Here is a 27678-nt window from a genome sequence, read left to right on the forward strand (position 1 = left end):
GGAACCACTGATTACTGCTATTGTCTCTTGGAGAAGGAATTGTGTATTGAGTACTGTACTATTCATTGAAACCCCTCAGGGGACAACCAGAGTGGTCTGGTTGAAGGATTGCATCATCCCAACCTGATTGACATCTGAGACCCCGTGAATGAGGATAAAAGACGGGTCTGGGGAACACCCCTTAGACACACCAGGAGAAACGCTAGAATTCCAGTGACAGCGTTTTATAGCAAAAGCCGGTGAGAGCTCGTGTGTGTCCTCCCTTGCCAGGGTAGCGGGCTCATCACGGAAGAATGGTTTAGCTAAAGGAGAGGTCATACTTGAACGGCCACAGCAACGAGACACCAACGGATTGAAATCATAAAGGAAGGTTGACAAAACACTTAGCGGTAACTGTTCCCATTCTTCTATTTCTCTCTCTCTCTCTCCAACAATTGCAACACAGCGACAAACAAACGACGGCAGCCTGTGTGAACTGCAGCGAACTTTATATTTCCATCGGACAATTCATTATCCCCTAGACAACGATAGAGCTTATTTCTTATTGATTATTATTATACCCGCACTTTTAGATTTAGTATTGATGACGTATATTATCTGTATGTTTGCATTGATATTATTTTTCTGTATTTTTACTAATAAATACTGTTAAAAATAGTATCATCAGACTTCAACGGACGTCTCTATCTTTGCTGGTAAGTGATCCAGTTACGGGGTTCGTAACAGTAGTAATCTTATCTTCCCTGTGGATTGGCCTCAGCAAGACAACACAAATGAAAAACAAGGATGATTGGTCTCAAGAATAACGCAATAGCATGTGGGATATGCCAAAGCATGATTTGTTGTCAATCAAGTAGTACTAGAGCTGGGCAGTCCAATTGTGTTTCAATTAGACATTCTAAAGCAAGCAAACCAGCCTCATATACATCTGAGAACTCCAACTGTCATAAGACCACAAGACATAAAAGAATAAGGCCATTCAGCCCAATGATTCTGCTCCATCATTGCAAGATGGCTGATTTATTTTCTCTTACAACACCTTACTCTTTATATATCTACAAACGTAAAATAAACTATTAGTATATTATCGGCCAACTTAATTTCATGTTTCACTTTTTCTCTCTTTATTGCTTTTTTTAAGTTGTCTTCTGTTCATTTTTTTTTAAAGCTTCCCAATCCTCTATCTTCACACTAATTGTTGTCAAGAAAGTAACCTCTCCCTCAATGTTGCAAAAACGAATGAGCTGGTTGTGGACTACAGAAAGAATGGAGACAGGCTAACCCCTATTGACATCAATGGATCTGGGTTTGAGGGTGAACAGTTCTAAGTTCCTCAGCATATACATCACCGAAGATCTCATGTGGTCTGTACATATTGGCTGTGTGGTGAAAAAAGCACAACAGCACTCTTTACCTGAGACAGTTGAAGAAGTTTGGTATGTCTCCCCAAATGCCAAGAACTTTCTACAGGGGCACAACTGAGAGCATCTTGACTGGCTGCATCACTGCCTGGTATGGGAACTGTACCTTCCTCAATCGCAGGACTCTGCAGAGAGTGGTGCGGACAGCCCAGCGCATCTGTAGATGTGAACTTCCTGCTATTCAGGACATTTACAAAGACAGGTGAGAGAAAAGGGCCCAAAGGATCATTGGAGACCTGAGTCACCCCAACCACAAACTGTTTCAGCTCTACTATCCAGGAAATTGTACCGTAGCATAAAAGCCAGAACCAACACTCTCTGGGACAACTTCTTCCACCACGCAATCAGACTGATTAATTCATTGTGTTACAATTGTATTTCTATGTTATATTGACTATCCTGTTGTACATACTATTTATCACAAATTAGTATAAATTGTAATTCTGGCCCACCTATTACCAAAGAAGAAATAACTAAAGCAATGAAAAGCATGAAACATGGTAAAGCCACTGGACCTGATGAAATTTCAGTGGAAAATGATACAAGTCCTAGAAGATCTGGACATAGATATTCATTTTGAACTGTTTAATGGTATATACAAGTCTGGTGTATTGCCTGACGATCTCTTGAAATCAGTATTTATAACTCTGCCAAACATTCCTGGAATTATGGACTGCGAAAATTATAGAACAATCTGTCTCATGAGTCACGTAATAAAGATTTTGTTAAGAATTGTTCTGAGTCGAATTAAAAACAAGGCCAGAAACTTCTAAACTACAATATGGGTTTATTGAGGATAGAGGAACTAGGAACGCAATTTTCGTACTACGAATGCTTTCAGAAAGGGCAATTGAATATCAAAATGATGTCTTTTAAGTTTTATTGATTTCACTAAAGCATTCGGCAAAGTGCAACATGAAAAATTATTTCAAATTCTCACTAAACTAAACATTGGTGGAAGGGACCAACAACTGCTTCAAAATTTATATTGGAATCAAATGGTGGCAGTAAAAATTGATGATAATATAAACATTTGGACTAAAATTCAAAGAGGAGTGAGACAGGGATGCGTTGCCTCACTGGAATTATTTAATATCTATAGCGAAATGATTCTCAGAGAAATAGAAGATCTAGATGGGATAAAAATTGGAGGTGTTAACATCAACAATATAAGATATGCAGACGATACCACCCTAATAACAATTGCTGGAGAAGATCTACAAATCCTCCTAGACAAAGTAGTACAAACAAGTACAAATTTTGGTCTAACCATCAACTGTAAAAAAACCAAATGCATGGTAGTATCAAAACAGCAGGATACTCCCAACTGCTAACTGTACATTGGTAACCAAGAGATTGAACAAAAGACCAGCTTTAATTACCTTGGTAGCTTTATATCACAAGATGCTAGAAGTAAAGTAGAAATAAAAAGAAGAATTGCCATTGCCAAAACCAACTTCCAAAAACTGAAACCCATTTTTACCAGCAGACACATTTCTATGACAACAAGGCTTAGACGACTAAAATGTTGCATCTGGTCAATCTTGCTGTATGCTTCCGAAACAGGGACTATAACACCAGAACTCCAAAGAAACTTAGAAGCAACAGAAATGTGGTTTCTTAGAAGAATACTGAAAATATATAGAGATAGGGTAACTAATGAGACAGTACTCCAATGTGCCCATACAAAAATATCCTTAATGAGAACATTAAATGAGAGGAAACTTAATTTCCTGGGCCATGTCATCAGAAATAGAGAAATAGAATGCCTTATATTTCAAGGCCGTATGCCTGGGAAACGTGGAAGAGGAAGGCAAAGAAGAAAATATATGGACACTGTGAAAGAACTAGCAAATCTAGATGTGCGAGGTATCATTGACGCTGTGAGGGATCGTTCGATGTGGAGAGCCATGATCACCCAAGCGTGTAACATGCAAGGCACATGTAGTATAAATTGAACATCGCTTATTTAGAGGGAGATGCCATGTGAAGAATTTTACTCATGTATATGAAGGAAGTAATAAAGTCAACTCGGCTCAATTCAATTCAAACAACACACACAAAATTCTGGTGGAACACAGCAGGCCAGGCAGCATCTATAAGGAGAAGCACTGTCGACGTTTCAGGCCGAGACCCTTCATCAAGACTTCCTTTTAGACTTCCTTTGTCAGCCATGGTTTCCTCATAACATAGCCTCTGCAGATTTTCTCTTGCTTGTGAATAGATTCCTCATCCTCTCTTTAGAACACTTCTTTGTGATATAGCTATCCTGCACTTTCTGAATTGCTCCCAGCAACTCCAGCCATTACTGTTCTTTGTCATCCCCGCTAATGTCCACTTCAAATCAACTTTGGCCAGCTCCTCTCCCATGCCTCTGGTTACACAATCATACTTACTCAACATAATACTGACACATCCAGTTTTAGCCTCTCCTTCTCAAATTGCAGGACAAATTCCATCACATTTGGATCACTGCCTCCTAAGGGTTCCTTTATCTTAGATCCCTAAACAAATCTGGTGAAATACACAAGACCCAAATTCAGAATTGCCTTTTCACTCATGGGCTCAATCACAAGCTGCTCTAAAAAGCCAATTTCTAGGCATTCTACAAACTCCTTCTCTTAGGATCCAGCACCAACCCAATTTTCCCAGTCTACTTGGAAGGTGAAATCACCAAGATTATCAGAAAATTGCCTTCTTTTATCTTCCATTATTATTTTTGCCCCACATTTTGACTACTGTTGGGAAGTTTGCACACAACTTTTTGCCATTGCAATTCCTTAACTCTACCCACAACAACTCTACACTCTATGATTCTATGTCACTTTTTTTTCTAAGGATTTGATTTCATTTTTGTACCTACAGAGCCATGCCAGCCCCCACATTCCCAGCCCACTCAACCTTTCGATAAAATGTGTACCCATGGATAGTAAGCTCCGAACTGTGATCTTCTTTCAGCCACAATGTAGATGCCCACAATGTCATACATGCTAATTTCTAACAGCACTACATGATCATCTACCTTATTCTGCATACTACATGCATTCAAATATATGTTCAGTCCTGTATTCATCACCCTTTTCAATTTTGCCTCCATGTTAGCAGAGGTTAAATTCCTATCCCTTTCTAAACTTTGTCTTTTCATTTACTTTGGAGACTTTTTGTGTCCTCTCCTGCACTGTCCTTCTCTTTTACTTTATCCTCAATTTTCCAAAGGTTGAAGGTACTACTTTGTTTAAAGAAACACTTCAACACATCCCACTGTCTGCAATTTTGCTTATTAATTGCCTATCACTGTCTCACTGTACACTGCAGCTACTTGTATACCAACTGCCCCATCGTCTACTGTCACTCCACTTTCCATCCTTCTGCCAAATTAGTTTAAACCCTCCCTAGAGCTCTAGCAAACCTGTCCACAAGGATATTGGCTCCCCTCATTCAATCCACCCTATTTTATACAGGTATATTCCCTTTTCCAGAAGAGATCCCAATGATCCAGAAATCTGAAACACTTCCTCAGCCACACATTCAAATCATCCTATTCTTACCCTCACTGGCACGTAGTTTAGGCAGCAAGCCAGAGGTTACCACCCTTGAGATCCCACTTTTCAGCTTTCACCTCACTCCCTATATTCTCTTCAAGACCTCATCCTTTTCCTACCTAGACCATATCATCAGTAACAATATGATATGTGTACTTTTAACCTATTGTAAGGTCAGTCTAAGCCTTCCATCCCACATAGCCCTCTACTTCTCTTTCATCCATGTGTCTAAGCCTGTTACACCCAAAGTTTGGGTAAATCCATGGAGAGGGAAAGGAGCACCAAGTTTCTGGGAGTATACATAACGGATGATTTCACCATCAACACCACCTCTTTGGTCTAGAAAGAACAGCAGCATCTCCACTTCCTGAGGAGAATGAAACAAGTGAGGCTCCTCACCCCCCCCCCCCCCACCATCTGACCACAGGTCCCTACAAAGGATTGCAATAACTGCTGAGAGATCATAGGGGTCTCATTTCCATCTATCAGATGTTTACCAGGAGTGCTGCTTGTGCAGGTGTCATAAGGGGACAGGAGGCTAGAGCCAAGTGCAGGACACAGGCACTGAAGTACTAGGGGCAGGACAGGAACAACTAAATGATAGACAAGATGTGGTGACCGTGGTGTGCGTGAGGGACGTGACGTTCAAGGTGATTCTGGGATTCCGGGAGAGTCTTAGAGTTCAGGCAAGGCAGGAGGATCCCAGAGTTCAGTGGGCAGGCCACATAACTCCTGGGCAGGGCCCAGAACTCCCAGGTAGGAACATGGGGGCCTGAGCAGGTCACAGGGCACAATCCATCAGCAGCGAGGGATGGAAAGGGGCAGAGTCCCCCACCAGGCAACAGCAGTCCAGCCAGGCTTGCCCAACAGAGGCAAGGGATAAGAAGGGACTAGGTCCAGGGTGACTGCCAGACTTACTCTAAGAACTCATCTTTAACAAGCCAGGGCAACTGGAGGAACAGCATAAGCAAGACAACCCCCAACTCCACTCAGTCCCAGAGCCCCCTATATACACCGCCAGCCGATGGGCATCAGGTGTGCCTCCTTGAGTCCAAACAAGCCACGACGATCCACAGCTGTGACTACTTGGGCTCAAGGGTGAAAGGAGGGACGGCTACAAGACCCAGAGTCCAGAGTAAGCGGACCGGATCAAGATCCGGAATGCGGGCTCCAGACCGGACCATAACAGCAGGACCCTTAGCATTGTCAATGATCCTTCCCATCCATCCAATAATTTCTTTGGCCCCCCTCACAATCAGGCTGAAGGTACCATAGAATAACGACAAAGAGCTTTTAACTGTTAGGATGGGAAACAGCATCTTCCTCAGGCTGTAAGATTACTGAACTCCCTGCTACCACCCAAGTTTCATCACGCTTGAAATCCCAGTAGTATTATACTGTTTCGTTTTTAAAATGCGTCACAAATGCACCATATTATCTGTTACTGTACCAGTGGTAATATTACTTTATGTGTTATATGAGAGAGTTATACAGTGTTGTGTTGTACAGCTTGGTCCAGAGCAACATTGTTTTGTTTGAATGACAATCCATTTGAACTTGAACTTGAAATCCAACTGGCTTAGTAATAACAGTTCCATGAACCCAAGTTACACACGGTATCCATTCTGCTCAGAAAATGGCTGATTTTCAGCTGTATGCTCCAACAGATCCTTGGGCTGACCTTTGGCAGGTCACACACAGTCACTTGAAATGAACAAATGGCATACAGGCTGTACATTGAGGTAACATCTGCAGCCACAGATACATCTGGTTGCGAGATGATCTCGGCCTGCTGCAAAAGTTGGCAGAGCTCTCGTTTAGCCTCTTAAAGAAAACTCTATAAAGCCCATCAATATTTTTAAGGAGCTGTAAATTCTGCAAAGAACCATTAACTTGGATAGTGATGTTTTCTCAGATCTTTTCCTACACAACGCATTGCTCCTCTTACCCCAAAACAGGCTTTTAAACAATGGAATATCCATTAAGCCTCCCATTATGTTGAAATAGAATCTTATTTTTGGCAAGGATAAAGCTATTCCAGTAGTCTCAGAGGACTAGAGGCCCACAGCAAGGTCAATACTGCAAGGAGTACTACAAAATAAACTTGCTCTATTCACCATTTAAAATTTCAAGGTTACATGCCACGAATTTTTGCAGATGTTGGAAACAAAATCATGTCATTTCTTTCATTGACCCATGCTTGACACTCATTATGATCCATTAAAAAAGCTTCTACAGCACAAAGCAGCCACAGACAGAAAAGAACATAATCTTGGACATGGGAAAACTTAATTGAAACATGATCCACCCCAATTTGTAAGACTTAGAGTAGAAATGTTATGTCGCCATTGATAAAATCCAAATTTATCGTCAATGTACATAAAATATTGCAATGTTACTGTAACACAACTTCAGGTACCAATCTTGTTCCCTATTCTTTCTTAGTAGGAGTTAATTTCACAACTAACTTAATTGACATCTGTGGGACCAAATTATTTCGCAATGTGCGCCTACACATCACAAAGAACTATTTTATTCTGTATGGCATTCAAGGACCCAAAATGCAAATGTGCCTTTTTCAGCGTTTGTCCAAGAATGGTCAGTTAGAATGAAGTAAAACTAAAAGATGCTCAGAAAGGGTCACAGTACTGTAGAACAACAATATTATATTTATTTCACGTATAGCAAAAATCTGAAGGAACTCAACAGGTCAGATAGCATCTATGGAGGGAAATAGACAGCCAGTTCCACAGACAAAGGATCTCAACTCAAAACATTGATTTTCCATCTCCAACTACAGACGCCACCTTATCTACTGAGCTCCTCCAGGTTCCAGCAGTTGTAATTATTTGCATCTCCATTACTTCATGTACCTGTGCAAACCTTGCCATCTCCTTCATAACCTGGTGCGCATGTGCAGATGTGATCGTGGTCATTCACTGGGTAACACTGTGCTTTTGGATCACAGCTGTGGGTTCCATCCTGACACGGATTTACTCGTGCGGGCCTGGAGTTATCTGTGCAGAATATTTGAAAAAGGTAAAATAATTGAATGAATATCATAAAATATATACAATTCTAAGAGACCAGATAAATTCATATTTAAAAGACATGGAAGCACCTTCATTGGAGTCAAAACCAAGAAATGATGGAAACACCAAAGGTCAAACAACATCCATAAAAAGACAAGCAAGAGAAAACCTGCAGATGCTGGAAATCAAAGTCATACACACAAAATGCGGGAGGAACACAGCAGACTGGGCAGCATCTATGCAAAAGGTAAACAATCCTGATGAAGAGTCTCAGCCCAAAACGTTGACTGTTTACTCTTTTCCATAGATGCTGCCTGGCCTGCAGAGTTCCTCCAGCATTTTGTGTGTGTTGTTATCCATAGAAAGAGAAACTTAACATTTCAGTGTCAATGGGACACGATGAAAACTGAAATGTGAAATTAGCCCACGTAGAAGATGAGATAGGGCGATGGAGAGAACAAAGGTGAATTAATGTGGCAGTAAGAAGCAGTTAAAAGTTTCTATGTTGTTAGTATTTATGATCTGTACAATGAGATGTGCCCAGCAGGCCAGACTAAACAAATGAAAGAAAAAGGACAGAAGCGAAAAGAGACCAATTCTGAAGCAAATAGATCATGTGAGGTTACCAAAAGTTGGGGGATTTAGTCGAGTCCTGCAGGCTGCTATGCACCACAAGACAAAATCAATGAAGTTTCTAAAGCAAGTACCGAGCCATGCTTTAAACGAGTAAGAGGCCACACTCAGATCGGCAGCTGGATAAGCAATTAAAGTAGTTGGCGATGAACATCTAGTGCTGACTCCTGAAGAGTGAGAGCCAGTGCCCCACAAAGTGATTGCCCAACCAGTGTTTGGCCAATCCAGAGCGGAGGAGACCACAGAATACGGTACGTTAGACTGGGGCAAATGCATGTTACCTGGAAAGACCACTTGGATTCCTGGTTGGTGGGGGGGGGGGGGGGGCTGAAAGCACGGGTTGCTCTTCTGCAGTGGCATGGCAAAGTGACACATGAAGGGAAACAGTGGATAGGGATGAAAGAGCAGTCCAGGGAGCTGTAAAGCGAACAATCATTTCAAAATGCTGATAGTGGAGAGCAGTGTGTGTATAGTGGTTGGCCGTTAGCTTACACAACAGGGAATTCAATACATGGCTGATTAAATAGATCACTGGCAGATGGAACAGCTTGTTTCGTCATAGATGATGAAATGGCACAAAAAAGGTAGAATCAGTGCTAAGATCATCGGCCGCGAGCATTTCCACCTAACAAAAGGAGGCAATATTTCTTTTAAAGTTGTCAACTGGGATAGCACAGAGGTACAGCTAAAGGAGCAGCAGCTGCATAGTTCAGTTGCCCAACCTCCGTTGCCATCTGTATGAAGTTTCCAACTTCCCTGTGACTGCACAGGCTTCGTCTGGGTGCTCGCTCTTCTTCCCATTTCCCCAAAAATGTACCAGTTGGTGGTGGGGTTGGTCACTGAATTGTCCCTACTGTGTAAGTGAGTGGTAGAACTTAGAGGGGAGAGGAAGAGGGGAAATAAAATGGGATTCGTGCAGCTATAAACATAAATAACTGCTTAATGATTGGTACAAATCGTTTCTCTCACCAACGTCCCTAGACCTTGTGTTATTTGTTAGAGGATAAGATTTTAATCACAAGTCCATGTACTGTTAAATATATCTATCTCTACCTCTGCAATATTTGCCAAACTCACATCTATATATTTTTTGGTATTACTGGACTACTCCTACCTTTCACTGTCCATACAATTTGAACCCATCAAAATCTTGTCACTGATAATCTAATACACACCAACTGACAGGATAAATAAATCAACAAGTCTTTCAATCCCTCCTGTACTCTATTATTCCAAAAAGTATCATGGCTGGTCACTTCCCTGCTCTGACCCTATACGCTTTGATTTCCTGAATATCCAAACCTATAGATTCTTTAATATGCTCACTGAATCAACTTCAAGTAGAATTCCAAAACTTCACTATCTTCAGGGAGAAAACAATCTCTTCTACTGTGGAGAGGCCAACCATAGCTAGTGCAATTACTTTGTGGAATGCCTCCTCCATTAATTCTGAACACAACCTGGAAGAGGTTAACATTCAAGGATGCATACTGTATCAAAAAGTCGGGTAGGCAGGCAGAGGGTGTTGTGTCTTACCGTGGCTGATAGGAGGAAAACTCTATGCAGGGTCAACCCACGGAGGTTGCTGGACCAGACAACATCCCTGGTAGAGTGCTCAGAGGATGTGCAGACCAGCTAGCAGATGTTCTCACTGACATCTTCAATATCACCCTGAGCAGCACCGTCATTCCAACGTGCTTCAAGACCACCACCATCATCCCCGTGCCGAAGAAGTCTTTAGTGTCCTGCCTCAATGACTACTGTTCCGTTGCACTCACATCCATCATCATGAAGTGTTTCGAGAAGCTCGTCACGAGGCAAATCAAGACCCTGCTGCCCCCCTCACTGGACTCCCTGCAGTTCGCGTATTGTCCCAACCGCTCAACAGATGACGCCGTCGCCACCACCCTCCACCTGGCCCTAACCCACCCGGACAAGAAAGACACGTACGTTTGAATGCTGCTCATAGATTTCAGTTCAGCATTCAACACAATCATCCCTCAGAAACTGATTGGAAAGCTGAAACTGCTGGGCTTTAACACCTCCCTCTGCAACTGGATCCTAGACTTCCTGACTGGGAGACCTCAGTCAGTCCAGATCGGGAGCAGCATCTCCAACACCATCACACTGAGCACGGGGGCTCCCCAGGGCTGTGTGCTCAGTCCACTGCTGTTCACTCTGCTGACCCACGACTGTGCTGCAACACACAGCTCGACCACGTCATCAAGTTCGCTGATGACACGACCGTGGTGGGTCTCATCAGCAAGAATGATGAGTCAGCTTGCAGAGAGGAGGTGCAGCGGCTAACGGACTGGTGCAGAGCCAACAACCTGTCTCTTAATGTGAACAAAACAAAAGAGATGGTTGTTGACTTCAGGAGGGCACGGAGTGACCACTCTCTGCTGAACATAGATAGCTCCTCCATAGAGATCGTTAAGAGCACCAAATTTCTTGGTGTTCACCTGGCGGAGAATCTCACCTGGTCCCTCAACACCAGCTCCATAGCCAAGAAAGCCCAGAAGTGTCTCTATTTTCTGCAAAGGCTGAGAAAAGTCCATCTCCCACCCCCCATCCTCATCACATTCTACAGGGGTTGTATTGAGAGCATCCTGAGCAACTGCATCACTGCCTGCTTCAGAAATTGCACTGCCTCAGATCGTAAGACCCTGCAACGAATAGTGAGGTCAGCTGAAGTGATCATCGGGGTCTCTCTTCCCACCAATACAGACACTTACACCACACGCTGCATCTCCAAAGCTAACAGCATTGTGAAAGACCCCACGCACCCCTCACACAAACTCTTCTCCCTCCTGCCACCTGGCAAAAGACACCTAAGCATTCGGGCTCTCACTACCAGACTGTGTAACAGTTTCTTCCCCCAAGTAATTAGACTCCTCAATTCCCAGAGTGTGTGTATACACACACACACACACACACACACACACACACACACACACACACACACACACACACACACACACACACACACACACACACACACACACACACACACACACACACACACACACACACACACACACACACACACACACACACACACACACCTCCCCCCCCCACTCCCTTTGCAATTTTTGCTCATTTCTTTCTCGATTCCTGCTAAAACATTGTTTACATTTACATCATCTATTATATTGTAATTTGCCCTTTACTGTGCCTATTGTCATTTATTAATTATTATACTGTCTTGCACTATTCTGTGCACTTTATGTAGTCCCGTGTAGGTCTGAAGTCTAGTGTAGTTTCATGTTGTTTCATGTAGCACCATGGTCCTAGAGGAACATTGTTTTGTTTTTACTGTGTACTGTACCAGCATTTATGGTTGAAATGACAATGAAAAGTGACTTGATATAGAATCCTTGTCGGTAAAGTTAAGAAGCTGCAAGGGTAAAAAGACCCTGCTGGGAGACCTCCAAACAGTAGCCAGGATGTGGAGTACAATTTGCAATGGGAGGTAGAAGAGGCACGTCAAAAGGGCAATGTTGCAATAGTCATGGAGGGATTTCAATACACGGTAGATTGGGGTTCAGTTCCAATCTATCTTCCCAATGGGGGAGTTTGTAGAATGCCCAAAAGATGACTCTTTAGAGCAGCTCATGGTTGAGCCTACTAGGGGATCAGCTATTTGGATTGGGTGTTGTGTAATGAAACAGGTTTGATTAGGGAGCTTAAGGTAAGGAACCCTTAGGAAGTGTTGATCACAATATGATAGAATTCACCCTGCAATCTGAGGGAGAAAGGCTGATGTCAATATATCAGTATTACAGTGGAATAAAAGGAATCACGTCACATGCAGTGATAATAAACCTGATTCTGAATTACAGAGGCATGAGAGGGGAGCTGGCCAAAGTTGCAATGGCTGGAGTTTCTGGGAGGAATTTGGAAGTTACAGGATAAATACATCCCAAAGGAAAGGAAGTACAGTTGGCCCTCCGTATCCGCGGGGATTTGGTCCCCGGTCCCATATACAAAATGGCTTAGTATTCGCATATAACCTACGCACATCCTCCCATATGCTTTAAATCATCTCTAGATTACTTATAATACCTAATACAATGTAAATGCTATGTTTTTATACTGTACTGTTTAGGGAATAATGACAAGAAAGAAGTCTGTACGTGTTCAGTACAGATGCAACCATCGTAGCTCTTCTGGGAACGCTGATGCTGCCTCAGCATCAGCCGATGTCGATTCTCCCGTGATCTTTCAAGTTCTTGAGGCTGTAGCGCTTTACATAGCTAGCCAGCCATCCCTTACTAACCTTAAACTCCCTTCTCTTGCTCACAACACGTAGCAAACGAACGAGATGCAAGGCGAACAATGCTCAAACAATGAGTGATACTTTTAATCATCTCTAGATTACAATACTTTAAGCTCCCTTTTAGCCTTTGAGAAATAGCTTTGACCATTTAATTGCTTTTTAGGAGCCATTTTTTCACTGAAACAAAGGGTGCACACAAGTAGCGACCGAACGAGATGCGAGGCAGAAAATGCTCAAACAACGAGCGCTGGGGAGAGAACTTCCGGTTTTTTTCAATCCTGATCCGCAGTTGGTTGAATCCACACATGCGGAATCTGCTGATACGGAGGGCCGACTGTATTCTGAAGGCGGGATGACAACAAGGGATGTCAAAGCCAACATAACAGCCAAAGAGAAGGCATATCATAGAGCAAAATTTAGTGGGGAGTTTGAGGTTTGGGAAGATTTTAAAAACCAACAGAAGGTAACTAAAAAGGCATAAAGAGAAAAAAAGATTAATTATGAAGGTAAGCTAGTCAATAACATCAATGAGGATGCGAAAACTTCTTCCAGATATACTGTATAAAGCATAAAAGGGAGACGAGAGTAGATATTCAACTGCCGGAAAATGATCTGGAGAGTTAGTAATGGGGTCAAAGAAATGGCGGGCAAGCTTTTGTCTATTGCATCAGTCTTCACTGTGGAAGACACCAGCAGAATGCCTGAAATTCAAGAGCGTCAGGGGACAGAAGTTGCCATTAGGGAGAAGATGCTTTGGAAGCTGAAAAGTTAGGTAGATAAGTCAGGTGGATCAGATGGATTACATCCCAGGTTTCTGAAATAGGTGGCTTCAGATATTGTGGAGCCATTAGTAATGATCTTGATTCTGGAATGGTTCCTATGGGCTATAAAATTGCAAATGTCATTCCACTCTTTAAGTGAAGCAGAAGAATGAAATTTAAAGCCTGACCTCTGTTGTAATTCTCTGAGGAAATAACAGACTGGATAGAAGACGAAGGGGAGTTTACTTGAACTTTCAGAAGGCCTTTCACAAGTGTTGCACATGAGGCTGCTAAACAAGATAAGAGTCTGTGATACTACGGGATACCAGCATGGATAGAAGATTGGTTGACTGGCAGGAGGCAAAGAGCGGGAATAAAGGGAGCCTTTTCTGGTTTGCTGCCGGTAACAAGTTGTTTTCCACAGGGGTCAGTGTTGGGACAGCTTCTTTTCATGTTTTATGTCAATGATTTGGATGATGGAATTGGTGGCTTTGAGGCCAAGTTTGCAGACAATAAAAAAAATAGGTGGAGGGGAAGATAGTATTGAGAAAACAGGGAGTCTGCAGAAGGACATAAACAGATTTGGAGAAGGGCCAAGAAATGGCAATGAAATGTAGTATAAGGAAGTGTGTGGTCATGCACTTTGGTTGAAGCAATAAAGGTGGTGACTATTTTCTAAACAAGGAGAAAATTCAAAAAAATCAGAGGTGCAAAGGGATTTGGAAGTCTTTGTGTAGGATTCCCTGAAGCTTAACTTTCAGGTTGAGTTGGTGGTAAGGAAGGCAAATGCAATGTTAGCATTCATTTTAAGAGGACTAGAGTATAAAAGCAAGATATAATGATAAGGATGTATAAGGCATTGGTCAGACCACACTGGAGTATAATGTGCAATTTTGGGTCTTTTATCTAAGAAGTGTGCTGGCATTGGAAAGGGTCCAGAGGAGGTGCATGAGAATGACTCCAGGAATGGAAGTGTTAATGAATGAGGAGCTCTAGGCCTGAATTTGCTGGTCTTGAGAAGAATGAGGGAGATTTCATTGGAACCTATCAAATATTGAAATCCCTAGATAGAGTGGATATGGAGAAGATGTTTCGTATTGTGGGGAGTCTAAGACCAGAGGGCAGAGCCTCAGAATAGAGGGGCACTCATTTAGGACAGAGATGAGAGAAGTTTTATTTAGCCAGGGGTTGGTGAATCTGTGGAATTCATTGCCACAGATGGCTGTGGAGGCCAAGCCATTGGGTATATTTAAAGCGGTGGTTGATAGGTTCTTGATTAGTCATGGCATCAAAAGTAATAGGGAGAAGGCAGGAGAATGGGTTGAGAGGGTTAATAAATCAGCATGATGGAGTAGCAGACAGACTCGATGGGCCAAATGGCCCAGTTCTGCTCCTATGTCTTATAGTCTTAACCTTTGATATGACTACACTTTAACTTTGAGCCAGTTCATGTATAGGGGCACTTTGGTTCCTTTGAAAATCAGCTCCTTTCAAATTCTTACTTTTCAAATAAGATTTTTTTTCCACCACATGACCTCATTTTTAATACTTTGTTCTATCTGCCATACATTGCGCAATTTACAGATCCATATCTCCCCCAAAGCCTTTCAGAGTCTACAATTCTATCTAGCTTCATATCAGAAAAATGGATATTACATATCTCTCCACCAAATCATTGAGAAAAGATTGCAAATGACTAGGGCTTTGATGTCATTCTTGTAGCACACCATTCATAACAGGCTCATAGCCCAAAAAAAAGGATACATGCAGTTTGACTGTTCAGAAATCCTAAACTCATACCATTATATTATACTCAATACCATCTATATTTTTGGTTTAGAGATACAACACAGTACCAGGCCCTTCCAGACCAAAGACCCCATGCTGCCCAATTACACCCACATGACCAATTAACCTACTAACCCCTATTCCATTGCAATATGAAGGAAACCAGAGCACCTGGAGGAAACCCACACAGCCATGGGAAGAATGTACGAATTCACTACAGACACCAGCAGGAATTGATCCCGGGTCACTAACACTGTAATGGTGTTACACTAACTACTACATTACTGTACTGCCCTGTACTTCAATTTTGTTTGAAAATCTTCTGTGCCACTTCATTGCCGTTTAGCTAGCCTCAGCTCCAACTACAACTTCAAAAACTGCCCTCTCCTCTTACCACTTTCTTCAAAATGGATTCCAATATTTGTCCTGCTTTTGATGTCAGACTACCTGGTCTATGCTTCTCGCATTTTCTTCCACCCTTCTTAATTAGTGGGAGCACCTTCTCAACTGTGGATGCTATTCTAAAATGTATGGAATGTTAGATTAAAATCTTAGATGCACTTTCTCCACAGGCACATTTTTCTAAAAACCTGAGGGCAAAGGTTATTGGTTCCCCCGAGAATTAACCTGGAGTCTTCCACCATCTGAGAGTTTACCCTTGTTTTCTTTCATAAAATGTGACAAAACATCTATTTGCCATTCTCTTATCGCCAATGCAATTTCTTTCCCTTTATGCCAAAAGAGAGTAATATTAAAAGCTATTGACCCTTCTACAACCTTTCCTCCCAGTAATCTGTTACCATTTGTTCTCACATTCTACTTTCCTTAAGGAAGCCTTGGTTCTGCTCTGCTGAATTCAGAAGTTTTCCATTCTTCAAGTTGATTGGTTATTTCAGCCAATATATATCTTCTGATCTAATACATTACTGAACTTCTATTGATAGCTACAGTTGTACCCCTTGGTTTTTTACCTAAAAAGGATATTTATAAATCTAGTTTCCTCACAGTCTTGCAGTTTGCATTTTCAAATTTACAACCCTGGTCTCAGATTGAAAGCCAACTTGGTTCTGCTTTTTACGTCTCTTCCTTGCTAGCTGACCCAAATTTAAAACTCACATTTTCAATTTCTACATTGTGAAATTCTACAGAATTAACTCCTTAACCACCTCCAAGTCTACTTATTTTCAACTTTTTTGAGCAAACACGACCTACCAACAAAAAAATATTGTTTCAGTTTTTGTCCAGCAAGTCCCATAAATATCTTGCATATATAATTTTTAAAGTACTAGATTAATATTGGGCATTTCTATTATTAAAATGCCTGATTACCTCATTACCACTATGCTTTTTCATTATCGAATTAATACAGATTTCAAACTTAAACAAGTATTTGTACAACAGCCATCAGAAAAAAATAATCCAGGTGTGTTATAGGAAAATAATATTCAGGACAGAGGTAAGAACAGCCATATATAGAAGACATGACAACAAGAGCCTAGAATGCTCATTTAAATCCTATGGTCATTAAAAGCCAATTTGAATTTAGAAGGAAATGTTCATTTGTAGGGTGCATTATATTTAGCGATAACAAATAACATACTTAAATTAGGCAAAATCCAAAAAGGATTATGTTCTGTTTGGGCCTGATCATCAGGTCCAGGTGAAGGTGGTTAGGAGGTAGACATCCACTAGATGTCTTCTGGAAGTTTTATTCTTTAGCATCTTCCATACTCCATTCCAGTTTGAGATAGCACAGTTCCTATTGAAACGGATAGGTTCAGGGAAAGTTTGATTAAATAGCATAAATAAGGTTGAGCAATACTCATGTCAGAAGAACTCAGTGGGTCAGATAGCATCTGTGGTGGGAAATGGACAGTAAATGTTTTGGGCCAGGACCCTTCAGTAAGACTGGGGATATGTTGTATAGTACATCCTCAAGACGGGTCTCAGCCTGAAAAGTCAACTGTTTACTCTTTTCCATAGATGCTGCCTGACTTGCTGAATCCCTCCAGCATTTTGTGTGTTGCATATATAGTATAATGTTGGCATTTGCAATAGCTTTTGATCAGTAATATCACTAATCTCAGCTGAAAAAGGAAATAATTCATTGTGATGCACTAGAAAGAAATCTTAATCAGTAGAATTTGCAGCAGCAAAAGGCATAGCAGTTATAAATAGCTATTAATAAACAGTTTCCATTACGAATAAACCAAGTTTGTATCAATATTCAAAGTTAGCTCCCATTCTCAATTCAACACTACAAAAGAAAATGTGAATTTTATGCTATCAAGCTTGTGATCTGCTTCACCCAACAGACACATCTCAAGCATTTAGTTTGAACTGTTGATTTTCAGCCTGGGGCCATCTCACTTGCTTGTTCAGAGTGAAAAGAGCTTTGTTAAGATTTGACATATTGAGTCACTTTCTCACCCCTTCCAGAGACCTTGATGTAAGGTCATTATTCAAATTCTCTCCTTGCCTACTGCCTTTATTGAATGTCTGTTTATTGTTTTTACACATGAACAAGTACTTCCTTTGCATGCTGAAACAATCACAAGCTATGGGTCAGATAGCTTGCAATTACTCTTTAGTTTCTGTCACTGCTATGAAAGAAATGTACATTGGATGATCAAGTAATCAAAGCTTCCGCCTCGACAGGTGCAAGCAAGTGTTGCTTAAGATTCATTTTAACCTGCTGATTTCTTAAAAGTGAAGAAAAATGGACAGGAATGATTAAAGAATAGCCATTCTGAATCCATGTGAATTGCAATGCATTATTCTTTGTGAGAGACAATAAGAGAACAATACAAAAACAGATTCCAGCCTGTATATCACCTACCTCTGACAGGTCCAATCTGGCTGATCATCCCATATCTGACCACCTGTTCACTCTGATTATATAAAACAAATATACGCTCTGCATCAAGTTGTTGGGCTTCTGGAATGGTCTTTGGTGCATGCTCACAGTCATAATAGGTAATGTTCTGCTTCAATTGGTAACGGAGTCTCTGTGTCTCACCATTCCCAGATTCAACAGAATAATCTCTGTAGGCTGTAGAGGTAATTGCTGCATGGGGGAAGTTTGAGAAATGACACAATATTTGATTTTAGTTTCATATTGTAAATGAATGAAACAAAGTTACTAAGATCTGCAATTCAATTTACATTTGTAAAATGCAAAGCAAAATCAGAAGTGTATTGACCATTTACAAAGCTTCATTTAAGGATAAAACCTTAAGCAATTGCTTGCTCAGGTACAATTCAACAAGTAGTGAAGCAGTATGCTTTTTTAAAGGACCCACATAAATTGAAAATTTCACACAAAAAATTGGAGATTCAAAAAGTATTACTGCATACAAAACTTAATATTGACATACCAGAACTGGAACGGTAGTAAACTTCATTATATGGCTGGACCTGGACTGAAGCTCCTACAGCAATATCGGGCAACTCTCCCTCAATCTCGGTAGTGACACTGAGATAATTCTGTGCATCCAAACCCCGAGCTATTTGTATTATATTTAACTGTTTATTGCCCGGAAAAAAGGTGATATCAATATTGCGAATAAATTTGGCACCTAGAGAAAATTGCAAAAATTAGGTTACGCAATAAAATTGATTAACCATTGAGATATTACATTTGTTAATTTATTTTGCCCATTTCAAAAACCAAGAATTCTCGCCCAAACCAAGTGACAAATTCTTCCCCATGTGAAAGTAGATGCCATGCATTAATGGAGAATATTACTGTTGTCTGGACCGCAGGGCTGTAGTTACAAGGAAATGGATATGCTGGGCTTATTCACACAGAAATGTAGGAGGCACAGTGGTGATACTACAGGAGATTTATCAAATTGTAAGGAACAGAGATAGGACAGATAAGTCAGAATCTTTCCCCGGACAGGAAAGTCAGGAATCTATAACCAGAGGACACAGGTTTAAGGTGAGGGGAGAAATTTAAAGATCAGAGGTAGGGGGTGCAAGAGATAAAAAACTTTTCACACAGAGGGTGCCGGTCATCAGGAATGAGCTGCCAGAGGAATTGGTAGAGGTAGACATAACTGCAATGTTTAAAAAGTATTTCAACAGATCTCAGATTGGTATGATAGGAATGCAATCCTAATGTAGGATATATGATTTGCATAAATAGACACAGATGACATTCCTGTACTATACTATTAAAAATGTACATACAAACAGGAAGGTGAGGTTACATGGTACTTCAAGCCTACTTCTCCATTCAATAAGATCAATACAAATCCAGTTGTGACTTCAACTCTGCAACCCGTCTGCCAGAGGCAGCCTTTCACCAGTCACTCTTGAAAAACGTTATTCTTTTCTAAAAACTATATTCATTCTGCACAGCTGAATAAGCTCATGCCTCAAGTGTGTTTTAGCACAGAGCATGGATTAATGTTCAGGAGCAAAGAATTACACCCAGCTCATCTTGTCCAACAGTCAACTCTGGAGACATGGTGCAATAATTTGCACTTCAGCATGGCACTTCCTGTATGTGTGTGGCACCAGGAGATTGGGAGATGTCCCCACCAGGGCCATGATTTTATCCACCACTCCCCAAACCCACTCACATGATCACTGTACAGTTGCATAAACATTTATTTTTGGGTGTATTCTGAAATTCATGTGCTTTTTAAATGCATGCCCTCAGCTAGCCAATACCACTATTGCTATATACCAATTCCCCAAGCCCAATATTCCTGACCTCTTATTCTGTGGTACCTCATGTGCAGAAATAACTTTGCAGTTATAAACGCAATAAGTGACAAGTGCACTATATTCACCCAGGTACAGAGAAATAAATGGAACAAAAAAAGATTAAAATTTAGATAAGTTAAAAAGTTGCCAATAACAGTTTACACCTGGTTGGGAAAGGCAGGTTAACATTCTAAACAGATTATTTCATATCTTTTCCTCAAGGGACAATTGCGCACAGATATTAAAGTATTCTACTTCTAAATGTCATTTGAAATCAGTGCCATACAGCAGCGGTCCCCAACCACGTGCTACCGGGCCATGAGGAAATGATATGATTTGGCGATACGAAACGATATGAGTCAATTGCACCTTTCCTCATTCACTGTCACACCCACTGTTGAACTTGAACCCACGCGAGGTCATCAGTCGCCTAAACGCAGTGATACCCGCGCAGCCGGCGGGAAGTGCCATTGCCACTGGCCTGGAGCATGGACAGATGGGCGCCGCCTCTAAACCTGTTCAGCACACCGAATGTTCATGGGGAACCCGGTGCTAAAGATTCGCTGACAACCTAATTTCGGCTCAGGGTTTCGTAAGTAGCAGAGCAGCTGCCTCGCTGCGATCTACTGAAAGTCATCCCTCGAGACAAACTTTTGTCGGCCGATAGATCTTAGAAGGAGGGCAGGCGTGCGCCCTTTTGCACTCCTTGCTCAGTTGCTCTCTCCAGACTGCGACCGACGCGACCCTGGCACGGGAACCTCTGGCCCTGACCTTGTCCTCTCACCCCACCCACGACCAGCCACACCTGGCCAAGGTGCCTGGCGGCGGGCAGGCAGTAGGCTGGAGTTCAGGCCCGGAGGCTGTCTAATGAGGCAATGAAGCTCTCTAAACTGCTTCAGTACCCCGAGTCCAAGCACCCTGCACTTAAGGACAGACCCTTCGAGTTTTTTTGAGCAGAAAAAAAAGTGAGCAAGTGGGACAGAAGCAAGTGCTGAGAGCCATGAAAACTAAATTGCGGAATAGACTGGACATAAGGAACCCCCTTCGAGTATCGCTGTTTCCCATCACCCCTCAATGGAACCGTCTTGTCGCAGGCTCCCACTGGTACAGCGATATTGGTATGTTGCAATGATTTTATATGTTCATACGAGGAAAATATGCACTATGTGTTTAATATCCAAACGTTACTTAAAATGTTGTGATGCTATTGACTTACGAGTGAGTTATAATTGACTTATCACTATATTCACGCGAGGAAAATATGTGCTGTGTGTTTAATATTAAATTTGTTAGATAAATCCTTTTAGAAATGAAATTGAGTGAATTAGCCACTTATAAGTGACTTACAGTTGACTTATCACCTATATTCTGGCCGTGATTAACACCTGCCCCTCCCCCCCCCCAGTTGGCCGGTCCGCGGTGCAAAAAAGGTTGGTGACCCCTGTCAATACAGCATTCAACTTATATTAAGTTAATCTTCTGCTTAAATGTCTGAAATATTATGTGTACCAAAGCAGTGACCTCCAATACCATGGTTTTGCTTGATTGCCTGGTGGGCTTTTTGAAGAAGAACTATTAAATGAGTCAGTATCAGGAGCTAACAACTGCACTTGCTATTTCTCTCACTTCCCAGGTCTGAAAATTTTCCACTTGAAATGAATGATGTAGGTTCACTTACCTGCAATGCTAAAGCCATTTTTGAAGCCTGGCTGCTGCAAAGCAAACAGCCATCCAAAAAGATCTCCAATTATTGACAACGATTGCATGGCCCAGCCTGCTAACCCAGGAATTTGGCTAATTGCTGTAAAGGATCTCCCATCATTTATAACTACATATGCATGCAGGTCAGCATTCTTAAACTCCACAGGCCTTCGACTGTCTCCTACCATTAATTTTCCATTTACTTTTCCATTCACACGCTGAGTAACACCTGAAAAAAGAAATGAAATCAAACATCGCACACAAGTGTGCTGGTCCAATTGCCGCAAGTCTTTTAAAAAGATTCAAAATTGACTTAGTTGCTTTTCTATTTTTAAAATTACCTTCTGGTAGGCATTGCCTTCCGTTGCCATAGTAACCAGACTGGCAATGGCAGCAGAATCCACTAGAGTAATCAGTACAGTAGCCATTCTGGGAACATTGTTTCTGGTTTCTCTCACAGGTTTCCTTTGTACCTGTATTGTAAGTAAAGACTGAAGGACAAGGAGTATTTCCATCAGAATGCATATAAAAATGTTCAAAACTCTTATTAAAGATAACACTATTATAATTAATCTCTGATTGATTTGGAAATCCAGCACATCACTAAGCCTCTGGAATAGCTATAAAGTTTTCAAGTCCCATCCAGCATTTCTACAAATAATTCTTTCAGTACTGCTATTACTATTATTTTGCAATTAGAATAGTTATCAAAAAGAGTACTGTTTAAACTAATATTTGATACTGTACATTATGTAAATTAAATATCACTCAGACTCTTAATATTGTGGTTACAGTGGAGTAACAAAGTAGGGGTGCAGCTGTCTCAATTCCAGTGACCTCCAGTAATGTTCATGAGGAAGAATTTACCCTGTGACTGTCAAGTTCTCTTCTGGGTGCTGCAGCTTCTGTCAGCAGCCCAAAGACATGGCAATTGTTTGGTTAAGTGTTTGATGTATACAGCCCCCTGTATAGAATCAGAGGGATAAAAATAGGCCAGTATAAACAAATGGGCCAGATGGAAACCAGTGACAAGGATTGGTCTGAACCCCAGCATAACCCTGATGGGCTGAATGGCCTCCTATGTCACAATAAAATGAGAAGTACTTGAAATCAACTTTCCAAACCACTTACCACCAGTGCCAAGCTCTGCATCTTCATCCACGCTGACAACACTTCTGCCTGAGGTAACTGGTAACTGATTTCCAGGCACAATTTCTGAGTATCCATTGGGGTACGTCATCCTGGTCCCAACCTCAGGGCCTCTTTCTGGGTACGATGGAAAAGCCCCAGATTCGGGATATGATGACATGACGCCTGCCTCGGGATAGCCTTCAGGATAGGATGGAATAATGCCTGCATCTGGATACGGCGGATCATCGGGAATACCAGCAACTCTTCCATGAGGTGCCATGGAAATGGAGGGTGTGTACTCAGACTCTTCATTGTCATAATGGTGCCTGTAATCTTCATTTTCTGCATAATCAGATTCCTGTGAAACAGGGATAACTGGACCTCTCAAGGAACTATCCAAAGTAACAACGTGATCCTCTCCTGAAGTCTCCCCGCTGAATTTTGCTTGCATTATATTGTTGAAGGATGAAGTTCCACCAATATGAAAAGCCCATACTCCTCGAGTACCTGAATTGCCCTTCCTAAAGGATTCAAAAGTAATGAGCTCAGTTTGCTACATACATTTCTAAAGTTTAGCTATTAGAGTTTAAAGCTGAGAAAGCAATTCCAGGATGCTCACAAACCCCCCTGGGACAAAAGAAGGCAACAACCTCATTAACTTAAGGAAGGTCCTGACCCATGACGCAAAAGGAACCTCAAGGGCGGCACTGAGAATCTCAGACTCGCTCGCTGAGAGAACCCAGATGCCCAGTGAGAACAATGTACCCTCCTAACCATACTCTGATGTTCAGCCACCTGGAAGCCTACAGAAATGGAATGGGAAAATAAAACCTCCCCCCCCCCCACAAAAAAATGGAATTCTGGAGGAGGAGCTTCAATTAAAATTCCAGTAGATCTTAGAATCAGATTTGCTTCCAATGACTCGTCATGAAATTTGGTTCCCAAAGGCAGCACAGTGCCCGATAAAAGTTAAAATAAGTTAGTTGTGCAAAAAGAGAACAAAATGGTAACCAATATTTTGGTCAAATAAGCACGCAATAGAGACAAAACAGCGGCGGGATTTTAAAAGGTCAGCACTAATAATACCCATGAATGAAGTGTACTCACTGATAGAGATTTTTAACAGATTGTTCATTGGTGGTAATACTATAATAGGAACTTTCTCGTCTCCATTGTGTGTACTCTGATTCTCCTCTGCTGAAGCCGACCCGAGCGGGTAACTCGATCCGAACATTGTAGGATTCTTTTGGACGCGTCCCAAAGAAGTGCAAGCCATCCTCCGGGTAGAGGAAAATTGCGTAGGAATTTGATTCATCAAAAGCCAATACCGCTTGAAAGGTGTTGAACTGGAAAAAGATGTAAGCGTTCCATGTATTTGCATCGTATTTTCAAACGAAAACAGAATAAAATGCATGTATGCTAAATGACTGCCTAAAATCAGTACGGGAAAATTATGCAACACGTTTTAAAACACATATGGATTTGGAAGACAAATATACTTCACGTCTCAAATACTGCGAGATCTGTAATTTCTGTGTGTGGAGTTTGGTTCCTACCCTTCCCCACCGTGGCTCTCTTATGAAATGGACATTTTAGCGAAAAGCACCCTTGGGTCTCTCCTACCAAACGGCTTTAATTCCGAAACAAAATATCGCTTATAGCAATAGTATTAGACGTGGTTCACAGCTGGCAGTTAAGGTACCAGCAGTTGAGGGGGAAACACTCCAGAATAAAGTGCCAACGTTCTTGGACTATCTTACCCTGTTAGAAGAGGGTGTCGAGCGCGTCACTTCCTCATAAGGCGCCACGTTCTCCCAAGTGGCGATGAAAGCGTGAGTTGGAGTGACTGAGCTCCGAGGAAAAGCTTTCCTGATCTCTTGGCCGGCGCGGTCCAGAGTATCTGAAGAATCGTCTTCTCTGTAGTAAATCCGTCCTCGGCCACGACTTGTGTCGATGTCGGACAGGTAGGGCGCTATCACCGGGAAATCGAATGGGAATCCATCATCTACATACTGCGTCTCCCTGGGCAAATCTTGCAGGGAGATGATACCGTTCGTCCCTACCTGTGGATAAAAAAAATCCAACCGTTTGTCAGTGCGATGCCTTTCCAATAGTAATTGCTCTTAAACTTACCGGCTGCATCAGTCCAAACTATTTTGAATCACAGTGCTGCTCTTGGGCAGTTACTGCTTCGACGTACAATATCCCCTGACACTCTGGAAGGAGTAAACTCTAATCCAGGTTTAAACAGCATTCCAAGGTTCAATTTCGTTTCAGTGTCCCCATACGAGAGAATAAATATCCATTGATTCCGTTACTGGAACCGTTCCATGAAGGTTGCTTTGTGCACTTAAAATAGGTTAAATTTTCATAAGGCAAATGTCCATGAAAATCACACCTATAGATAAGACTCCAAAACCACTGATTTGGGGCGAGGTCGTCTCGAAACTTTTGCTTGCAGTCGGGCCTAATATTAAATAGACATGGCAAACTTACGTAAAGATTGTTGAAGTGTGTATCATAGAAAACAAGTGGGCTTTTGAGTCTTATAACTGCAGAGGTTTGATCGTCGCCTTCTTGAAGGGTAAGGTCCCCTGCGTGTGGACCAAACGGAAAAAGATCCTTTCTTTGAATTGCAGAAACCAAGCAAAGAATACAGTGAAGTTTTAAAAGTAAAACGAATCTCTTTCCTTGCATTGTGGAAACGAATATTTCTGTTCCCGGGTGGATAAGAAAAGAAAGAAGCTGTTTGGGGCGCTGATCTCCCGGTTTTATAGCTCGATCTTTAGTGGAATTTTAACCCCGGAACTGCCGCAGACCCTGCAGCCAATAACCCTAGGAGAGGGGCAGGAATGCCCCATTCTCTGCCCTCTCATTGGCTGATGTCTAAAATGATCGACGTGCTGAACTGCACTCCTGCATTAGTTAACATCTGGTTCCCATTACTTTGTCTATGCTCAACTTTCTCATCGCACTTACTCGTTCAAATAGTAGCGCACTAAAGAAAACACCGAGAGGAAGGAAAATATGTCGTTGAAAGTGTTAAGCTGTTTGAATGGCACGAAACCATTCGAGAAGAAAATATGCCCAGAATATTTTATACCAGCACTAATGATGCGGCGACTTATTCAAACGCGAGTATTTATCGTGTGCAGTGACACGTAGAGAAAATGAAGTAGACTGATATTTTCCGAAGAGATGATGAGCCCAAATTCCAAGATTCCAATAGGTTTATGTAAATCAGCCACCAACCGCTTTTGGTCAACTATGCTTATTCAAGTTATTGCTGTGTTTACGAATGTTTCCACAATCCCAGGGTCAGCAATCTGTCATTTGCTCAGAAAAAGTCGAGTACAATATGCTTTCAACTGAGAACAACAGAGCTTGTCATTTCTAATTAAACAATAATCTGGACATTTTCTCTGTCTGTGTGTGGAGAGCGAGGGGCGGGACAGTTAAAGTTCTTTCTTTCAAATTCCCAAGCGGCACGTTTCAGTTTTTTTTTTGGTCTTTTTTTTTCTCTCAAGGAGTTGCTCTGAATGTTTGGTCTAGATCAGGGCAGACTAAGTCACAGCTTCACCAAGAGGACATGCCACACACGTTTTCCCTTAATGTGCTTCAGACATTCCTTTATGCCACTTCCCTCCTAGGCATTTTCTGCTGATCCTGATGATAAGAACGCCTTTGCCCACTGTGTGCTGGGAGGATGACCTATATACCTAGAGTGAAAATGCCCAGAGGAAATCTAGTCAAACGATGAGAACCCCCTTCACTCCACGCATATCTTTAGAATACGTTCTAAATAATGGGATCTGTATGCAATGGGAGCTGTAGATATCACCTGTGTAAACACATGCAGTCTAATCGAATAGAGTGCAATAGACAATGCACATACACAGTATGGACACACTGAGTCTATGTGCGTGGTCTTTGCTGCTGTGGCCCGGCCACTCAAGGTTCACAGATGCCTTTCTGCTGTACTGTAACGCGCGCTTATCTGAGTTAACTGCCGCCTTCCCGTCAGCTGAATCAGTCCGGTTATTCTCCTCAGAATTTTCTCATTTCACAGGACTTCCTTTTTTTCCGCACTATTCTCTGTAAATTCTAGAAGAGACTGCTGTGCGTGAAAATCCAAGGAGATCAGCAATTTCTGAACTACTCAAACCACCCCGTCCGGCACCAACAGTCATCCCACGGCCAAAGTCATTTAGATCACATTGCTTCCCAATTTCTGATGTTTGGTCAACTGAACCTCCTGACCTTGCCTGTATGCGTTTATGCATTGCGTTGCTGCTACATGATTGATTGATTAGATATTTGCATTAATGAGCAGGTGCACACGTGCATTCAATAAAGTGACCGCCGAGTCTATGGAGTCATAGAGCACAATGCCACAGAAACAGGCCCTTTGGCCCATCTAGTCTATGCCGACCCGTTTTTGCCTAGGGCCATCGACCTGCACCCGGACCTTGCCTTTCCATACCTCTCTCATCCATATACTTATCTGGTTATTAACAATCGGGTATCTGAATATAATAGTATCTTACAAAAACAAACTAGAAACTGAAAAGATTTCATTCTGATTAGGGAAATGTTGCGCTGTCAGTCTCAAATCTCAAACGTTTCATATCAATCTAATATTAACCAAAAAGCCAAATGTCACAAAATGGAACC

At 41.8% G+C, this 27678-nt stretch overlaps 1 protein-coding gene across 1 annotated transcript in view; it reads right to left on the reverse strand.

Moving 5' to 3' along the window:
• The window catches only part of nid2a (nidogen 2a (osteonidogen)), a 246002-nt gene extending 220061 nt beyond the window's left edge, over nt 1–25941 (reverse strand). The window contains exons 1-9 of the mRNA XM_073038982.1: nt 25501–25941; nt 24765–25067; nt 24112–24350; nt 23005–23525; nt 22215–22364; nt 21851–22102; nt 18834–19034; nt 18296–18523; nt 7837–7980 (exon numbers count right to left, since the gene is read on the reverse strand). Coding sequence (XP_072895083.1) covers nt 7837–7980; nt 18296–18523; nt 18834–19034; nt 21851–22102; nt 22215–22364; nt 23005–23525; nt 24112–24350; nt 24765–25067; nt 25501–25701 — 2239 coding nt within the window. The 5' untranslated portion in view covers nt 25702–25941. The remainder of the gene's footprint in view (nt 1–7836; nt 7981–18295; nt 18524–18833; nt 19035–21850; nt 22103–22214; nt 22365–23004; nt 23526–24111; nt 24351–24764; nt 25068–25500) is intronic.
• Nucleotides 25942–27678: the final 1737 nt, after the last annotated feature.

Source organism: Hemitrygon akajei, chromosome 3 (genome assembly GCF_048418815.1).
Source record: "Hemitrygon akajei chromosome 3, sHemAka1.3, whole genome shotgun sequence".
Classification (NCBI taxonomy): domain Eukaryota; kingdom Metazoa; phylum Chordata; class Chondrichthyes; order Myliobatiformes; family Dasyatidae; genus Hemitrygon; species Hemitrygon akajei.